Below are 19,469 nucleotides of genomic sequence, written 5' to 3' on the forward strand. Positions count from 1 at the left end.
AAACAGTTATTCTCATTGAGATAATCCAGAATAACATCCCTCAGAAACCCTTCAAATATTTTACCAACAATAGAGGTTAGACTTACTGGCCTATAATTTCCAGGTTCACTTTTAGAGCCCTTTTTGAATATTGGCACCACATTTGCTATGCGCCAGTCCTGCGGAACAGACCCTGTCGCTATAGAGTCACTAAAAATAAGAAATAATGGTTTATCTATTACATTACTTAGTTCTCTTAGTACTCGTGGGTGTATGCCATCCGGACCCGGAGATTTATCTATTTTAATCTTATTTAGCCGGTTTCGCACCTCTTCTTGGGTTAGATTGGTGACCCTTAATATAGGGTTTTCATTGTTTCTTGGGATTTCACCTAGCATTTCATTTTCCACCGTGAATACCGTGGAGAAGAAGGTGTTTAATATGTTAGCTTTTTCCTCGTCATCTACAACCATTCTTTCCTCACTATTTTTTAAGGGGCCTACATTTTCAGTTTTTATTCTTTTACTATTGATATAGTTGAAGAACAGTTTGGGATTAGTTTTACTCTCCTTAGCAATGTGCTTCTCTGTTTCCTTTTTGGCAGCTTTAATTAGTTTTTTAGATAAAGTATTTTTCTCCCTATAGTTTTTTAGAGCTTCAATGGTGCCATCCTGCTTTAGTAGTGCAAATGCTTTCTTTTTACTGTTAATTGCCTGTCTTACTTCTTTGTTTAGCCACATTGGGTTTTTCCTATTTCTAGTCCTTTTATGCCCACAAGGTATAAACCGCTTACACTGCCTATTTAGGATGTTCTTAAACATTTCCCATTTATTATCTGTATTCTCATTTCTGAGGATATTGTCCCAGTCTACCAGATTAAGGGCATCTCTAAGCTGTTCAAACTTTGCCTTCCTAAAGTTCAATGTTTTTGTGACTCCCTGACAAGTCCCCCTAGTGAAAGACAGGTGAAACTGCACAATATTGTGGTCGCTATTTCCTAAATGCCCAACCACCTGCAGATTTGTTATTCTGTCAGGTCTATTAGATAGTATTAGGTCTAAAAGTGCTGCTCCTCTGGTTGGATTCTGCACCAATTGTGAAAGATAATTTTTCTTGGTTATTAGCAGAAACCTGTTGCCTTTATGGGTTTCACAGGTTTCTGTTTCCCAGTTAATATCCGGGTAGTTAAAGTCCCCCATAACCAGGACCTCATTATGGGTTGCAGCTTCACCTATCTGCTTTAGAAGTAGACTTTCCATGCTTTCTGTTATATTTGGGGGTTTGTAACAGACCCCAATGAGAATTTTGTTACCATTTTTCCCTCCATGAATTTCAACCCATATGGACTCGACATCCTCATTCCCTTCGCTAATATCCTCCCTTAAAGTGGACTTTAGACAAGACTTTACATAGAGACAAACCCCTCCTCCTCTCCGATTTTTACGATCCTTTCTAAACAGACTGTAACCCTGTAAGTTAACTGCCCAGTCATAGCTTTCATCTAACCATGTCTCGGTTATTCCCACTATGTCAAAGTTACCTGTAGATATTTCTGCTTCTAGTTCTTCCATCTTGTTTGTCAGGCTTCTGGCGTTTGCGAGCATGCAGTTTAGAGGATTTTGTTTTGTTCCAATCTCCTCACTGTGGATTGTTTTAGAAATGTTCTTACCTCCCTTCTGAGTATGTTTTCCTGGGTCGTCTTTGTTCGAGTCTAATGTTTTTCTTCCCGTCCCCTCTTCTTCTAGTTTAACGCCCTCCTGATGAGTGTAGCGAGTCTTCTGGCGAATGTGTGTTTCCCAGGTTTGTTGAGGTGTAGTCCGTCTCTGGCGAGGAGTCCATCATACCAGTAATTCACACCGTGGTCCAGGAATCCAAATCCTTGTTGTCTGCACCATCGTCTTAGCCAGTTGTTTGCATCAAGGATCCTGTTCCATCTCCTGGTGCCATGCCCGTCTACTGGAAGGATAGAAGAAAAAACTACCTGTGCATCCAGTTCCTTTACTTTCTTCCCCAACTCTTCAAAGTCCTTGCAGATTGTCGGTAGGTCCTTCCTTGCCGTGTCATTGGTGCCAACATGTATCAGAAGAAATGGGTGGACGTCCTTGGAGCTGAAGAGCTTTGGTATCCTATCGGTCACATCCTTGATCATCGCACCTGGAAGGCAGCATACTTCTCTTGCAGTTATGTCCGGTCTGCAGATGGCTGCTTCGGTGCCTCTCAGTAGTGAGTCTCCCACCACCACCACTCTTCGTTGCTTCTTGGCTGTACTTTTTGCTGTCACTTGTTGCTGTGTGCCCTTTTCTTTTTTGCTTGCTGGTATTGCTTCATTCTTAGGTGTGCCATCTTCATCCTCTACAAAGATTTGATATCGGTTCTTCAGTTGTGTGGTTGGTGATTTCTCCATGGTCTTCTTGCTTCTTTTGGTCACATGCTTCCACTCATCTGCTTTTGGAGGTTCTCTGACACTTTTTGCACCTTCTGTGACCAGTAGAGATGCTTCTGTTCTGTCTAGAAAGTCTTCATTCTCTTTGATGAGTTTCAAGGTTGCTATTCTTTCTTCCAGACCCCGCACCTTTTCTTCTAAAAGGGCCACTAGTCTACACTTCTGACAGGTGAAATTGGATTCTTCTTCTGGTCGATCTGTGAACATGTAGCACATGCTGCAGCTCACCATGTAGGTTGTCACATCTGCCATGTTGCTCCTAGATCCTGCTGACTTGCTGTGTGTTTTCCTTCTTGTGTAATCTACTCAGCCAAGCTCTCTTGCAATAATGTCCTACAGGCAAAAATTTGGTGATGCTTTCGAAGCAGCTGGTCCCGGCTGTACCCAACGATCTTCTAGCTTAGGGAGACTTCGCTTCTCCAAGAAGGCACCTGGAATATGCAAATTAGCCTCCTGAAGCTTGAATCCCTGGTTTGGTGATGCTTTCGAAGCAGCTGGTCCCGGCTGTACCCAACGATCTTCTAGCTTAGGGAGACTTCGCTTCTCCCAGAAGGCACCTGGAATATGCAAATTAGCCTCCTGAAGCTTGAATCCCTGGTTTTGAATAAGAATCCGGAAAGGCGGCCGTTGTCCAACAGGGAAAAGTAACTTTATTTGAACAATGAAGAAAGATGAAGAAGAGGAAGAAGTGCACGAGTACAACACTGGATTTCCTGATCTCTCCCTACACTCTCTACAGCTGCACCCACAGCAGCTGCAGCAGCCGAAGATCTGCCGTAGTCCACACGCTGGAATCTGGGCACCCGAGACCGCTTCAGCGTTGGCCCCTCCAGAGTCCTGGGGCCCGTGTTGCAATCATTAGTCCTGTAACAAACTTTCATACATCTGTGATCTTTTCATTACTAACAAACTTTCCTTTCTTGCCAACACCAAAAATCTGGCTCACCCCCTCTAACACAGCTTCTCGAGCTGCACTTTCGTATGATGGATTCCACCTTTCCCACATCCCCCATCCCAGCAGCAACCATGGCGGAGGAGTTGGTTTTATCCTGTCAGATAAGTGCTCCTTTACAGAAATCCCACTGCCACCCTCCGGTACTCTTTCTTTTGAGGTAATAATAATATAATAATAATCTTTATATAGCGCCAGTATAAACTCATCTCTCTCACCCACAAAGCCCTCCACAGTTCTGCACCGCCTTATATCTCCTCTCTCATCTCCGTCTATCACCCTACACGTGCCCTCCGTTCTACAAATGACCTAAGACTAACATCCCCCGTAATCCGAACCTCGCACCTCCATCTCCAAGACTTCTCTCGTGCTGCGCCAGCTCTCTGAAATGCACTTCCCCAGACAATCAGACTGATACCTTGCCCCGACCTATTCAAGTGCGCGTTAAAAACCCATCTCTTCAAACAAGCCTACCACATCAACTACTCAGTAAACTAACTTTGTCCTGTTCCCTCCTTCCAAATATTATCTGCATGTGAATCTGCACCCTACTATTCATCGGTCTCCACACCCTCCATGCACACGATAACTGCACTTGATACTTGACTATTGCACTTAAACACACAGGCTGATGACCGGATCATGCAGCTTCATATGAAAATCCCTATTTATTATAATTGCCAGACCTGAAATAAGCACTTTTCACCTATTGTGCCCCCCCCCCCATTTCCTTGTAGATTGTAAGCTTGCGAGCAGGGACCTCACTCCTAATGTCATTGTTTGAATTGTCTTAACTTATATTGAATTTATTGTCTGTACATGTCCCCGCTTAATTGTAAAGTCCTGCAGAATATGTTGGCGCTATATAAATAAAAAATTATTATTATTATTAATATATTCCACAGCACTTTACAGTTTAACAGTTTCAAACACAACAGTCATAAGTAATGGGATGGGATGTGAAGGAGAGATCTGAGTCAAACATAACACCCAGACGCAGCGCGCCTGCTGCCGGGGTGTTATTATGGTGCCACCCACGGAGAGGGAAATGTTAGGATTTAGGGAGGTTGGTAGATGGCGGGAGCAGAAGTTGTTCAGTTTTGGAGAGGTTGAGTTTCAGATAGAGAGCTGACGTGATGTTGGAGACTGCGGACAGACAGTCACTGGCGTTCTGTAGTACAGCGGTGGTAAGGTCAGTGGATGACGTGTATAGTTGTGTGTCATCAGCGCAAAGATGGTACTGAAAGCCAAATCTGCTGATGGTCTATCAAATTGGGGCCGTGTAGAGAGAGAAGAGAAGGGGGCCAAGGACTGAGCCCTGAGGGACCCCGACAGCGAGAGGAAGAGGAGATGAAGAGGAGCCAGCAAACAAAACACTAAAGGAGCGATTAGAAGGGTAGGAAGAGAACCAGGAGAGAGCAATGTCCTTAATGCCTAGTGACTGGAGCCTAGAGAGTAGGAGATGGTTGTCAGTGTTGAAGGCTGCAGCAAGGTCGAGAAGAATGAGCAGAGAGTGGTCACCATTACATTTTGCTGTCAGAAGGTCATTGGTCACTTTGATGAGTGCAGTTTCTGTTAAATGTAGGGAGTGGAAGCCGGACTGTGAAGGGTCTAGGAGGGAGTGAGTGGTGAGGTAACGAGTAAGGCGGAAGTAGACTAGGCGCTGTGATGATTCAAAGAGGGAAAACGGGAAGTGGACCCTCTAGACAGAGATGACGAACCCCCCACGGGTGAGCTGACCAGATAGACCTCCCCCTATACAGGGAGAGTTAGGGGCAGGCCCATGAGGGACTATCGCCACGGCAGCTGGAGGAAAAAGATGGGAGAAGACCAAGAAGAGGCGGAGATAGTAGGACCACAGGAGAGTATAACGGGAACACTGCAGAAACACAGACCGTGCCGAAGCAATGCAGAGAGACAGGGACTGACAGAGGTAAAGCAGTGACACAGGGACTGACGGAGGTAAAGGAGTGACACAGGGACTGACGGAGGTATAGCAGAGATGCAGGGACTGACGGGTGTACTGCAGCAGAACAGGGACTGACGGAGGAATTGCAGGGACTGACGGGTGAACTGCAGGAGTGCAGGGACTGATGGAGGCACTGAGGGAACACAGATGCTGGCAAGGTACTGGAAAGACAGGATTAACCCTAAGTCAGAGGGAGACGAACTCACAGAGACCAGGGGTGGCCAGGAGCACATGAAGGAACAAATGATAACCAGGCACAGAGGGACGGCAGGAAGCAGTATAAATACCTAGGCAGTGGAGCGCTTCCGGAAACCAGTCCTCCAGAACCATAGAGAGGACAATAAGGAGTGCTGACTTCCGGGTACTAGTCCTCCAGGACCAAAGAGGAGACGAAGAGGAGCGCCAACAGAAGATCAGGATTGCGCGCGCGCAGCACTGAACCTGGTATGCGCGCGCGCTCGGGAAGCAGAGGCCGGGAGCAAGTGCGGAGGGAAGGACGCTGCAGAGGGAGAGGCGTGCCGGGACGCCGAAGACGGGTAAGTATGACAAGGCAGGGGAGGCGGCAGCAGCGGTATGATAGGTGCTCCAAGAGTTTAGAGATGAAGGGGAGATTGGAGATGGGTCTGTAGTTATTTGTGCAGGATGGATCGAGAGAGGGTTTCTTTAATAATGGAGTAATGATAGCGTATTTGAAGGAGGATGGGAAAATGCCTGGGGAGAGGGAGAGATTAAAGATTGTAGTTAGGTGAGTTGTGACGACTGGAGAGAGAGACTGGAGAAGATGAGAGGGAATGGGGTCAGTAGTGCATATAGTCAGACGAGAAGAAGAGAGGAGCCTGGAGACTTCTTCTGTGATGGGATCAAATGTGGAGAGTGAGCCAGGGGAAATGCAGGGAGGGATAGGAGTCACTGAACTTGGTGGTTGGGAGCGGATTTCCTAACAGATGTTATCTATTTTATCTATAAAGTGGGAGGCCAGGTCATCAGCAAAAATGTCTGATAGGGGCTTGTGCTTTTGGCCTGAGGAGGGAGTGAAAGGTGTCAAAAAGTTTCTTGGGGTTGTTGGATAGTGATGAGATTAGGGTGGTGTAGTAGGTCTGTTTGGCGAGGTGAAGGGCAAAGTTATAGGTTTTTAACATAAATTTGAAGTGGATGAAGTCTTCGGGTGTGCGAGCTTTCCTCCATAAGCATTCAGCACACCTAGAGAATCGCTGGAGAAATCGAGTTTGCGATGTGAGCCAGGGCTGTTTCACTCTGTGTTTGGAGGTTCTGAGGGTGAGGGGCACTACTTGGTCCAGGGTGCTTCTGAGAGTGCCATTGTAGTGGTGTACAGCCAGATCAGGACAGGAAAGAGAGGAGATTGGGGACAGTGATGAGTGTTGAGTCTGAAAGTGTATGAGGGTTAATGGCTTGTAGATTTCTGACTGAATGGTAGGTAGGAGTGTGCTGGGGTGGGCGAGGATTTGTGAGCGTGAAGGAGAGAATGTTGTGGTCAGAGAGGGGAAGCGGTGATTTATTTAGGTAGGAGATTGAACAGAGCCGAACAAAGACAAGGTCAAGGATGTTACCATCCTTGTGTGTCTCAGAGGTTGAGAGCTGTCAGAGCCCGAGAGAAGTGGTTAGTGATAGAAGCTGGGACGCAGATGTGGAAGTGGGGCTGTTGATGGGGATATTGAAGTCTCCCAGGATAAGGGTTGGGAGTTCTGAGGACATAAAGTGCGGCAACCAGGCTGAGAAACGGTCCAGGAAGTGGTTGGGTGAGCCTGGGGGCCGATATATGACTCTGAGGGAGAGAGGACGAAAGAGCCTGATGGTGTGGACCTCAAAAGAAGGGAATGAGAGTGACGGAACTGGGGGGACGACCTGGAAAGTGCATTGTGGGGACTGGAGTATGCCGACTCCACCACCAGGTCTGTTTGTGGGTCTCGGGGAATGGGAGAATTGTAAGACACCATGAAAAATGTCAGAGTCCTGGATCCAGGTTTCAGTGAGGGCCAACAGATTTAGAGAGTTGTTCAGAAAGTAGTTGTGCAGGAAAGGAATCTTGTTACATACAGACCGTGGATTCCAAAGGGCACAATTGAAAGAGAGAGATGAGGGAGTGCAAGTAATATTAATAAGGTTAGTATGGTTTTGATAGGAGGTAGGGTAGCGGTTGAGGCTGGGGGATGGTGGACCGGGGGTGGGGGGAGATGTCCCCAAAATCAGTAGGAGTAGGAAGGTAAAAAGCAAGAAGTTTTTCAAATTGTACGAAGTTTTTTTTGTGCAGTGTGTTTGGGCAAGATGGTGAGAAGTGCATGGATCTGTACATGCGAGAGGGAATTATCGAGGGGATGATGTGTATGAGTTGTGATGGGGGGATGGTGGGGTGAATGTGGATGGCAAGGGAACACAAGAGGATAGAAATAAAGCACATGGCTAAAAGGGAGAGCAGAGTGTGGGTTACCTGACTCCTGCCCTGACTAACGGCCATGGAGTAACTGCCTTTAGCTTGATGCTTAGCTAATGCGATGCTTTGCTGAATGCGTGTGACACCACACATGTGTGCACCCCTAAGTATAATCTAAATTTATAGGTACACTCTGTGTGCATCTACTCCCCCTCCAACCTCCAACAGGCTGTCATTTACAGCCTCCCAGGGCCTGCCACCACCTTCTTTGACCACTTCACTACCTGGCTACATAATTTCCTTTCTGCAGACATCCCTGCTATCATCATGGGTGACTTTAACATTCAAATTGACACATCCTACTCAGCTGTGTCGAAGCTTTTCTCACTTCCTCCTTCAGCCTTACTCAATGGTCTTCTGCAGCCATTCACAAGGATGATCACACTCTGGACTTCATCTTCACCAGCCTCTGTTCCCGATTTAACCTCTCTAACTAAACTGTCCCTCTTTCTGACCACAGCCTACTTACATTCTCCTGCCTATCCTCCCCAGGTGCACAAACCTTACTCCAGTCTGGGTGGGGACTGTGTGGGCCAATTCAGCACCTCTACATCCTTGTCATTGAACCATTTCTTCTTCAATCAACGTATGCTTTGGGTCATTGTCCTGATGGAACACTATGTTGTCCTTTTCATACTCAAAGTACTCAAGTGTATAAAGTAGTTTGTCTTATAGGATACTCACATATAGCTCAGCATCAAGACAACGATTGATCCTGGTCAATTATCCAATGTCTTTGGCTGTGAAACAACCCTATATCATCAGGCTTCCTCCACCAAACTTGGCAGTTCCTTCAATTTTTCAGTCCATTAGCCCCTTTTTTCCTTGTTTCTTCTGGGCCCAATTGCACCCATCAGAGCCTCATTTATTGACTTTGTGTCTCATTTGTCCAAATCATCCGTTTCCAATCTTCTGCCGTCCACTTGTACTTTTTTGCAAACTCGAGCCAATGTTTCTTATGATGTTATTGAATTTGAGGATTAATACCCTTTTCCGGACCACCATTCCAGACTTATGTAACATGCAATGTACGGAGCTTGCATGGGTGTCTGTGATCTCATTATTACAAAGCATATGAGCCACCTCCACTGCCGTGTTTGTCATGGCAGAACTTACAGACCTTGAGATGAGTCAGTTTGTTGACTACGATATTTTGCCTGAATGTCCACCTCTTGGCTTCTGAATGGATGGACGGACTTCATTTTGTATTCTTCCAACTGTCATGCCACTCACATGATGCAGTTTGGCAATTTTCTTGGCCAAGAGACTACTATCGATGAGCTTGATGATGCAGTTTCTGTTTTCTTGGAAAATCTTCTTCATGGCTGCTCCTTGATTGGAATCAGTACATTTTTGCTTGGGAATTAACCTAATAACACACTGATCTATTAGGGAATGCAAGAACAGGTTCTATTTTGTAGTATTCAGTAATAAAAAGATTTTTCCACCACCAGGAATAAAACAGTAACAATGCAGTGATATGACAAGAATCTGCATAACTAATCATATGTTGCAAGTCAAATTTATGTATGAGATAGCCAAGAAGATTGTCTATAAAATGATGGTAGTCTCATGTAGGAAGCAGTGATCGATGGTGAGATATGGAGACTGAAAGTCAAAAGTTCATAACATTGTTAACCTTTTGCTCATCAGTGTACTTATGTGTATGGTTTGTGTATATACATATGTGTATGATTTTTATATTTACATATGTATATCCACTGCCCTGGAGTGACGAGTCTCTTAAGGGGAGAAGACAGGGAGAAGCCACCAGGACCCTTCTGTCCAACATACCTGGCAGACATCATCCAGCCAGTGTCTGATACATGCTACTTCTAGAAAGGGTATCATGTATCAGCTGTCAGGTTTCCTTTTATAAACCCCATCTTTAATTACATACTTGCACATCAATGACTCTGCTGAAATCAATTTGATCTTTATGAGAGTATATGAGGTCATTTGTCATCATTCCCATGTTAAAAATGTTACACTGAAAACACTGACAACTGCTGATACTTCGTTATATTGTAACTAGAGATGAACAAATATTTCAATATTCGGTTCGGCTCACGATCACTGTATTTGCAATATTCACAGATTTAATCGTTCATTAAAATCGGTGAATATAGCCGAACATACACAGCACAAAAGCCTGTATTCCCAAGCTGTGTGACAGCGTGGGAAACACCGATGTAGCGCTTCTGATCGGCAGTGAAAAACATCCCCGCCGGTCAGAGAGCCACGGTTCCCACACTGTCAGAAGACTGTGTGGGTGCTTAGCTGTGGTCGGAGGTATAAAGTTTACCTCCGGTCATTGGGGTCAGCTGATGGGACTACAACTCCCATCAGCAGACACTTGGTGCAGCTAATAACAGTGAGAGCATGAGCAGTGGATGGGAATATTCATCAACCGCTTCTGCGCTGTAAATAAATAATTAAAAAAAAACCTCAGTGGCTTCCCCTGTATTTTTAATAACCAGCCAGGCAAAACTCATTGCTGGGGGCTGAAACTCTCAGCTGTTAGCTTCATCAAGGTTGGCCATCAAAAATATAGGGATACCCATGGCTTATTTTTAATTATTTAAATAAATTTTAAAAAAACGGCGTGGGGTCCCCCATTTTTGACAACCAGCCTTGCTAAAGCAATCAGCTGGGGGCTGGTATTCTCAGGCTGGTAAGGGGCCATGGATATTTGCCCCCCAGCCTAAAAATAGCAGCACGCAACTGCCCAGAAAAGGCACATCTATTAGATGCGCCAATTTTGGAGCGTTGCTCGGCTCTTCCGTCTTGCCCTGTAGCAGTGGCAAGTGAGGTTCATATTTGTAGGGTTGATGTCACCTTTGTATTGTCAGGTGACATAAAGCCCCAAGGTTAGTAATGGAGAGACATCAATAAGATGCCCCCGTTACTAACCCCATAGTCACATTGTATAAAAACGCACACATCAAGAATAAAGTCCTTTAATTAAAAAAATGACACAATAATCTTAATTAAACCATACTTACAACCTCGCCTAATTCCACTGAAGCCCTCGTTCTCCTGTAATAAAACTAAAATAATAAAACAACAATATACCATACCTGTCTGTTGTTCTGTCCCATGCCATAATCCATATCTGGGAGAGAAATAGTTTTCAACCTGCGCAGTGCCAAGTGCAACCATCCAGGCTGAGAACCACTGGTAACTGAACTGCTGTGAGCGCAGCCTCCGTGACTAGTGGTAACTTCACTGAGGCTGCGATCCCAGCCTGGCTGAACTGCGGTGCCCTCTGTGAAGTCCCCGCTATCACAGTGAGAAATTCGCACGGTGCAGAGGCGATTTCACCACAGTTGAAATTCACCGCAGTGAAATTCTCCCGGTGAACTCTATTATATATACTAATATATATATATATATATATATATATATATATATATATATATATACATATACACACATATATACACACACACACTGTATATCTGTATCTATACATATATAGTATGAAAAAAGGAAGGCAGCACTCCAAATTTCCAAATGGTAGGTGGATTTATTTCAAACCAACATGGCGTGGCAACATTTCGGCTCACAATGAGCCGAAATTTGGAGTGCTGCCTTCTTTTTTTCATATTATGGACTTGGACAAGTATTGGATGCATTGCTGAAAAGACTTGTTGCCCCCATTTTGTATTTTGTTGTGCTGTTCCACTTATATATATATGTGTCACTGACATTTTATATATATATATATATATATATATATTATATATCTAGTAGTATATACGGTACTTACCTTGTATTGTCTCCACATCCTGTTCCATCCAGATGTGTCCGGATCCTAGAATTCCAAGCGGTGGAAGTTCACCGATTTTCATATTGGGATACCCAAGTGATGGGTGTCTCAATATGGAAACTGCTGGTGGTACCAGCCTCTTGCGCAGTACCACCAGCGGAACACCATCGTACCACACACACTGTATACGTCATACGCACCACACACACTCACTGTATATGCCGTACACACCGCACACACACTGTATACGCCATACGCAGCCTCTTGAGCAATACCACCAACCGAACACAATCGCGAACACGCCGCTGCCAGGATCAGCCGAATGATTCACTGACCGCCGCCATCTTTGTACAGGAGGAGCGCATGCACAGTTTGAATGTGACTGCCGCTATCTGTCTGCACAAAGATGGTGGTGGTCTAATTTACTGCGCCTGCACAAATTCCGCACAGGCGCAGTAAATCATTCGGCTGATCCCGGCGGCAGATGTGCAACGTGTCTACAGGCAGAGGAAGTCGGTCACATTAAAGGGGTTTTCTCACGAACGAAAGTTCATTTTAAAAATTGTCTGTATCTGACATTCTGTTCCCACTAGGGACGCTCGCCCCACGTCGTTATGTTTGGCGACGTGGAGGCGTCTGCGGTCGTAGCAGTAACATATTCTATCTACACTATTCTAACATGTCATGCTGTGATTTTACTGAACGCAGCACATGAATTAGCGGCTTTTATTCTATCTTTTACTGAATGTTACCGACTTTTTCAGATTTTAAGAAAAACGGTTGTGTTACCGATCACGAATCCGAAAGTACCATATTCGTGCCGAATTTGTTTGACAATCGTTTTCCGAACATATTTGCTCATCTCTAATTGTAACATCAAGACAGGACACCTGGTGAGTATAGACTTGTTTTCTTCTATTGTAACACCACATTGGGCCTCATTTTAGCAAGTAATGTATAAACCTTTAATACTAGCTGCCTACAGCCATATTTACAGAGCACTTCCAATTAGCAACAACAGACATAAATTATTCTGAAGCATTGTTGCTACTTCCTGGACCAATGGATTTCAGTTTTTATGAACTGTGTCCCTGCAAATAATGTATTACAGCATAATGTCACACTAAAATGTTTTTCAGACTTCTGTGTGACTTTTAAAAGCTGACATGGATTCAAATAGATCAAATCTTATGGGAAAAGAAACAAGTCACGATCTGTTATGTTGCTATATACACCAAACTTCATCTTGGATGAAAACAATATTTAGAAAATCAGTGTGATTGGATGATGTAATAATAATCCAAACATTTAATTTTGGGAGTACCCGTTACTATGACTGCTTGAATATCAACTTTCTAAACACTGTATAAACAAAAGTTTTACAGCATTTTTGTAGTTTGTTTTCCAAATGTATATAAGCATCCACAAATAAAGGCCCTGCCCATGTAGAGATGAATGACGGGTAAATATTTCCATGCGTTCTACAATCCTACAGATTACAGCCATTGTATTTTTAGGTAGAAAGACATCAAGAAACTGCAATGGAAAGGATTGCAGTATTGATGATGCCTGTAGCCTGGTTAGCTCTGGGGTCCTTTGTTGCTATGACGCAATGTCACATGTACATTGAGTTCTCGCAGTTTTGTATATATTTTTCTAGATTGTCCACTTATTTTCAAAATGTATTGGCATTGTCCATAGTGTGTTTCACATATCAATTCATATTGTGAGCCCCATGGGGCAAAGAATTAATATCACAGGTGACAATCTCTGTTCAGCATTATGTGATATGTTATATATGCAATGGGAAATACATTCTTGTACTACTTTATAACCCATAATCCAGTATGGAAGACGGGTAGTAGAAATAAAAGAGCCCTACACCAATTTAAGTGTAATGCTAGTGGGTGTGGACCCACTGCACCACGGGCAAGGCTAACCGTGGAGGGGTGTGACTAAGTGTCTACCTGGTGGTATTCACCAGATCCTCAGATGGTGAGGATAGGCTGAGCCGCCGGTAGACATCAGGTACCACTCCAGGGCAGTCCCCTGATCTGCAGCAGCTAACCAGAGCTCCAGAGACTCGGATATGGAGTACAGGTCGGTGAGACAATGTGTGGTCAGATGGTCTGAGATTGGGGCAGGCAGCAAAGGATCACTAAACAAAGTCAAGGTTAGGAGTGGAGAGGTCAAGCAAAACAGGTAAATGAGCTGGGTCAGGAGCAGGGAAGAAAAGATGAGAAAACACGCTAAGGCTAAGTTCACACATTGCATTTTTGCTGCGTTTTTCAGCTTTTTTTAAAATGCTAATTAAAAGCTACTTTTTACAGTACCAACAAAAGCTATGAGAGTTCAGAAATCTCATGCACACACGTTTTTTTTCTTGACTGAATTGGAAAACGGCTGCTTTTATAAAACTGCAGCATGTCACTGCTTTCAGCGTTTTGCAGCTTTTTCACCCATATAAAGCAATGCGTAAAACAAAAAAGTAGCAGAAACACAGCAAAAAACTGTTGCCGTCAGTTTTTGCTGCGTTTTAAGTAAAAAAGCAGGTACAGCATGATGTGAAACATATTTATGTTTGTGATTTTCTCAAGTTAAACCAAAATATCTTGGTCTCGTCACCTGAGAATGGCAGTAGGAATTACTACAAATGTAATGTAGTACAATGTAATTCAATTAGTGATGTGTAAAGGTACCGTTACACTAAACGACTTACCAACGATCACGACCAGCGATACGACCTGGCCGTGATCGTTGGTAAGTCGTTGTGTGGTCGCTGGGGAGCTGTCACACAGACAGCTCTCTCCAGCGACCAACGATCAGGGGAACGACTTCGGCATCGTTGAAACTGTCTTCAACGATGCCGAAGTCCCCCTGCAGCACCCGGGTAACCAGGGTAAACATCGGGTTACTAAGTGCAGGGCCGCGCTTAGTAACCCGATGTTTACCCTGGTTACCATTGTAAAAGTTAAAAAAAAAAAAACTGTACATACTTACATTCTGATGTCTGTCACGTCCCCCGCCGTCAGCTTCCCGCACTGCACTGACTGTGTCAGCGCCGGCCGTAAAGCAGAGCACAACGGTGACGTCACCGCTGTGCTCTGGCTCTGCTTTACGGCCGGCGCTTGACTAAATAATTAAATAATTTGATCAATTTGCTCTTTTTTTTCTCAAATGTTTCATGGTTTCACATATGTCTTGCATTGGTGGCCTAACAACTTGCATGGTTCATGCTTGTATGGTGGAAGCAAAGCTAATTTGGGATTCTAAATAAAAAAAAAACAGCAAGAAAAGCAGCAAAAAAGCCCGCAAAATCTGCTTTTGTCTGCACGTTTTCTTGCTGCCAAGAGATCAAGTTTTTGGGGCAGCAAATAAAGCAACGTGTGAACATAGCCTAACTGAATCTTGGAGACAGACAGAAACAGGAACCAAAGTTCAGGCAAGGAATGGAGGGTGTAGTCAAAGAAAATATCTGCTGGCAGGTGATAGGCCGGATGCCGATATCTGCAGGACTGAATGGATACAAATTCCTGCAGAGTACAGGCATGACTCTCTATGACCTACAACACCAGAGTTGGAAGAGAGGCATCAAGCATCTCCAAGCGATGGTCAGGTACAGGCTGGAGCGGAGCGTAACACACAGTAAGTAGCGTGGCACTTAGGAGGTGTGCGAGTTGCCGGCGTAACATTAAGGGAAACGTAATTGATGTTTATACAATTTTGAGCTTTTGTCACAGGGTTACTGTGACAGTGTGGAGCTAGAAGACCGCAGCTTCTGATTGCTCCTACTCCGGCGCTGAGAACAAGCACTTCTCCTTCATTTTAAATGTGTTTATTTCTTCTGGCAGAACAGGGGTTAATCAGCCATGTTGGAAATCCCTGTGTTCACAGCTGAGCTCGGTTAGCCACTCCTTTTCCCTTTATCATCTGGGCTGTATTACAAACCATTGTCAGAGCTAGCATTTGCTGCATGGCTAATGGAGGGAGAGGAGTTCATATGAGGAGAGTTGGAGGAGTTATCAGTGACTGTTGCTTGGTTTGTATGCATGGTAATTCCCTATCCTTCTCTATTTTGATTTATTTCCCATCCTTCACGCCCCGGTGCATTCCTCTGTTATATGTGAGTGAATATTTTGTATGCCAGGAGTTTTCTGTTAACCCTTGTTTGTGTTGCCTTTTTTGTTGGGTAGATGTACTACAGTGCACAGTAGCACCCCTCTTCCCTGGGTGGGGGTAAAGAACAGATGGAGGGTTAACTCAGGAGATAAAGCAAGGGTGGAGGCCCCAGCACCTTCACCTTCAGAAGTGTCCCGGGGAGTAGAGCGAGCTAGGGCGCCTCCTAGTGTTAGAGACAAGGATGGAGCCCCTGGTCCCAGGTCACCCGACAGCTTTCACACTGAGGATTAAAGGGAATCTGTCAGCAAGTTTTTACTATGTAATCTGAGGACAGCATAATGTAGGGGTTGAGACACATTTTAGTGATGTGTCACTTATTAGGCCATGTGCTATTGTTTACATATAATGAACGTTTTATCATCAGGAGATCATCACTGCCAGGATTGATGCTTAATGTGCCCTGGTCCAACCACGCCCCCTCCTCTTATTAGCAGCTTATTGTCAATAGACAATGTACATAGAGAGCTGTGGTGTAGGTGGAGGCAGCTTTGGAGCTCTGCTACAAGCTACATCTAGGAACTTTGTGTAAAAATTGCTGACCCCAACAAACTAAGTGATACATCGTTGAAATCAGGGTCTCTTTTCCTACATCATGCTGCTCTCAGATGAGATAGAAAAAACCAGGTGACAGATTCCCTTTAATAGTAATCTAAGCAGCAGTTTCCCATTTTATTTTTATTTATAAAATACCTGCTAATAATGAATTGTGTGTTTGATATTTGCATAAAGAACACCCCAGATTACAATTTAGATAGCTGGAATAATCTTTGTAAATGTAATTTAGAATCTAAACATAACTGCTCACTTTTTATGGGGTAGAATACCATTGTCAGTGGGGTATGTTCATTTAAAGTGACAATGTCCACACTGATTGCACAATGTCAGATTGTGAAGGGCAGCACCCAGTTGTCAATTTATACATAATTTTGCAGGAATAAAAGTGGACCTGCACAAATCAGATTTCTAAAATATAGATGCCACAGGACTGTTATTTCATAAATAATACAACTATGTAAAATATTTATAAATGTACTCTTGGTATTTCTATAAGGAGAGGTGACAGGACTTTTTCAAACAAGAATCTTCAATAAATTTCCAAATATGTAAATGAGGATTTATTTTTAAACATATTTCATTATTCATTGCTCGACAATTTTTTTTTTTAGGAACACAAAAACAAATCAAATTTAGTTTGAAATAAAACTGATTCAAACCAAAATAAACTGAGAAGAATAAGGCGATATTATGTATTTCCATATATTATGTACCTTTAAACCAGGAGAAAGTGACCGTTCATGGTGAATCTGAACGTAAGCAATTGCAATGATAACAGATACGCTGATCAAGAGAAACAAAATGGAAATAACGAGAGGAATCTTCACCTTAGAAGGCATCCCAGCTCCTGCAAGAATAGGATATTCCAATGAGACACGGCTCTTGGTTGTACATTATGTATATTGGACATGACAGGCATCCGTGTTCACTGAACATTTACAGAAAAGTTTGACAAAGCCACATTAACAGTAGCCATCAATAGAAAACTCTACTAAAGATGTCAACGAGTCTGGCATACTTCTATATATTTCTATAGTGTGTGCATAGGTCATTGCGAAGTGAAGAAGCGCTGCAATTACTGCCTATTATGAATGTGATTGTGTGCTATACATGGTATATGGAGGTGCTATCAATTATCATCATGTCTGTAATGGTAACGAGATGACTAATGGTAGGAAAAGTATGAGCTTAAGGCCAGTGTCACACTTGCGAGTGCAATGCAAGAAACTTGCGTGAGTCTCTCACATTAATTCCCGGCATTGCCGCCGGCACTCGGGACCAGACACAGCAAAAAATGTGTACTTTACACCATTTTTCCTGCCAACATTCTGTTTTTTGCAGCAAAAAAATCTTCTGCAGATACTAAACGTGTCCATATCCCTATGTCATATGAATAAGCTAACATTTAGGGCATGTTTCCATGTTCAGTATTTGCAGCGCTTTGGAAGCCGCACATGTCCCCTCCGTCCAGCGCTGCCGTCTTTTGTACGCGTGGTGATTCCACATGTGTTCATTGAACCATGCGGAATCGCCGCATCCTATACATTGGACTGTGATATTTATCTTGCGGAGTCTGAGCATCTCCGCAAGATAAATTGAAATGCTGCAGTCTAGAAAGACGCGTCGCATGTGCATATATGCAGGTCTGCCAGAGGCGTCCCTGCACACATAGTGGAGATGGGATTTCATAAAATCCACTCCTCTATGCTGTAACATCTGGCCGCTGCAGATTGGACGCTGAGGCTTTACGCAGCGTCCAATCCGCAGCGTTTACTGACTGTGGACACATACCTATAGGGAACAAGAATCTGTAAGAATGCTCCTTCTCGATTGTCGGATTGCTGGACTGTATAAAAATGCCAGTGCAATCACCCGACAAACAAGCAGAATGCTCATTCATGGGTAATGCATACAGAATAAAAGGGAAAAAAAATCTATCGACTTTCAAAATAATGACATTGTAGGCCCATGTACCAGAATATGCATAAATTCTGCACAACTGGTCATGCAGCAGGAGGATTGTATCAGTCAGACCTGCTGCAGTCCAATATTTGTCAGTATTCATTGGCTAGGTAAAGCATATTTTAGACTGAAATACACTTTGAAGGGGTTGCTCATGCATACAGTACTGATGATCTAGGTCAGTGGAGGTCCAACAACTGGCACCCCCACTGCCATTATGATTCTCCGAGTTGTTACGAGTACGCAGATACCAAACATGTATAGATTCTTTCTTTAAGCGGTGAAAAAAAAAATGTCAAAGTGTGAAAAAAAAGACCTATGACGTACTGTACTTATATGTTCAAGGTCGTAAAGGGTTTAATACTGTACGCCCAAACAACCCCTTTAGTGTTAAAATACCACAATAATCTGAAACAACATTAGTTTATTATATGATCACAAACATCATTGGTATGATCTGAAATAACATTTTATGATAATTTTACTCAAGGTCATAACCTTCTTTTAAGAGAATTTTGTGAGTAAATTCCTGCCAAAGCTATTCCTGGAATCAAGGCTTATTGTGCTTGGCTAGAACTCGGAAACCTTATCATTAATACTAAAAATAAGCAAAGGAGAAATAAGTGATGATATGAAAGTGAGTGTGAATGATGTCACTGGGCAATAGTATCACCTGTAGATTAATCACTCTCCATTTTTTAAGTTTGTTTTTCTTATAGGGACTATATGTGTAAATTTGCTAAAGGAGCGCCTTTTAATTCTTATGTAATGTGAACATTTCTCACACTTTGGCCTTTATTGTGCCAAATCACATACAGGGTGAGTCACTCGTTTATATACCTGGAAAAATTGCTGAAACTTCTAAAAGAGATGGTCGACCGTACTGAAATTTGGACTGTCCATACCTTTGTATTTTTCCGGGTAAAGTAGCGAGTGAATCACCCTGCATTATTATGTTTTAAATTGTAAGGGTAAGTTCACACAGGGCTTTTATTGCTGCATTTTATGCTAATTTTCAGCTGCTTTTTACAGTACCAGCAAAGCCTATGATATTTCAGAAATTTCATGCACACACAATGGTTTTTTTGTCATCAGTATTTTGTGCTTTGCTGCATTTTTTTTTTTTTACATAGAGCATGTCACTTCTTTCAGCGTTTTTCTCTCATTATTTCATAGGATCATACATAAACATTGGCCTTTATTGGGTCT

The 19,469-nt window shown here is 43.3% G+C and overlaps 1 protein-coding gene across 1 annotated transcript in view; it reads right to left on the reverse strand.

The window, feature by feature from the left end:
• The window catches only part of ENTPD3 (ectonucleoside triphosphate diphosphohydrolase 3), an 87,428-nt gene that overhangs the window by 41,892 nt on the left and 26,067 nt on the right, over positions 1-19,469 (reverse strand). The window contains exon 2 of the mRNA XM_069730049.1: positions 17,012-17,145. Within this exon, the coding sequence (XP_069586150.1) occupies positions 17,012-17,137 (126 nt within the window). The 5' untranslated portion in view covers positions 17,138-17,145. The remainder of the gene's footprint in view (positions 1-17,011; positions 17,146-19,469) is intronic.

The sequence above is a fragment of the Ranitomeya imitator genome, chromosome 6 (genome assembly GCF_032444005.1).
Source record: "Ranitomeya imitator isolate aRanImi1 chromosome 6, aRanImi1.pri, whole genome shotgun sequence".
NCBI classification, from domain to species: Eukaryota; Metazoa; Chordata; class Amphibia; order Anura; family Dendrobatidae; genus Ranitomeya; species Ranitomeya imitator.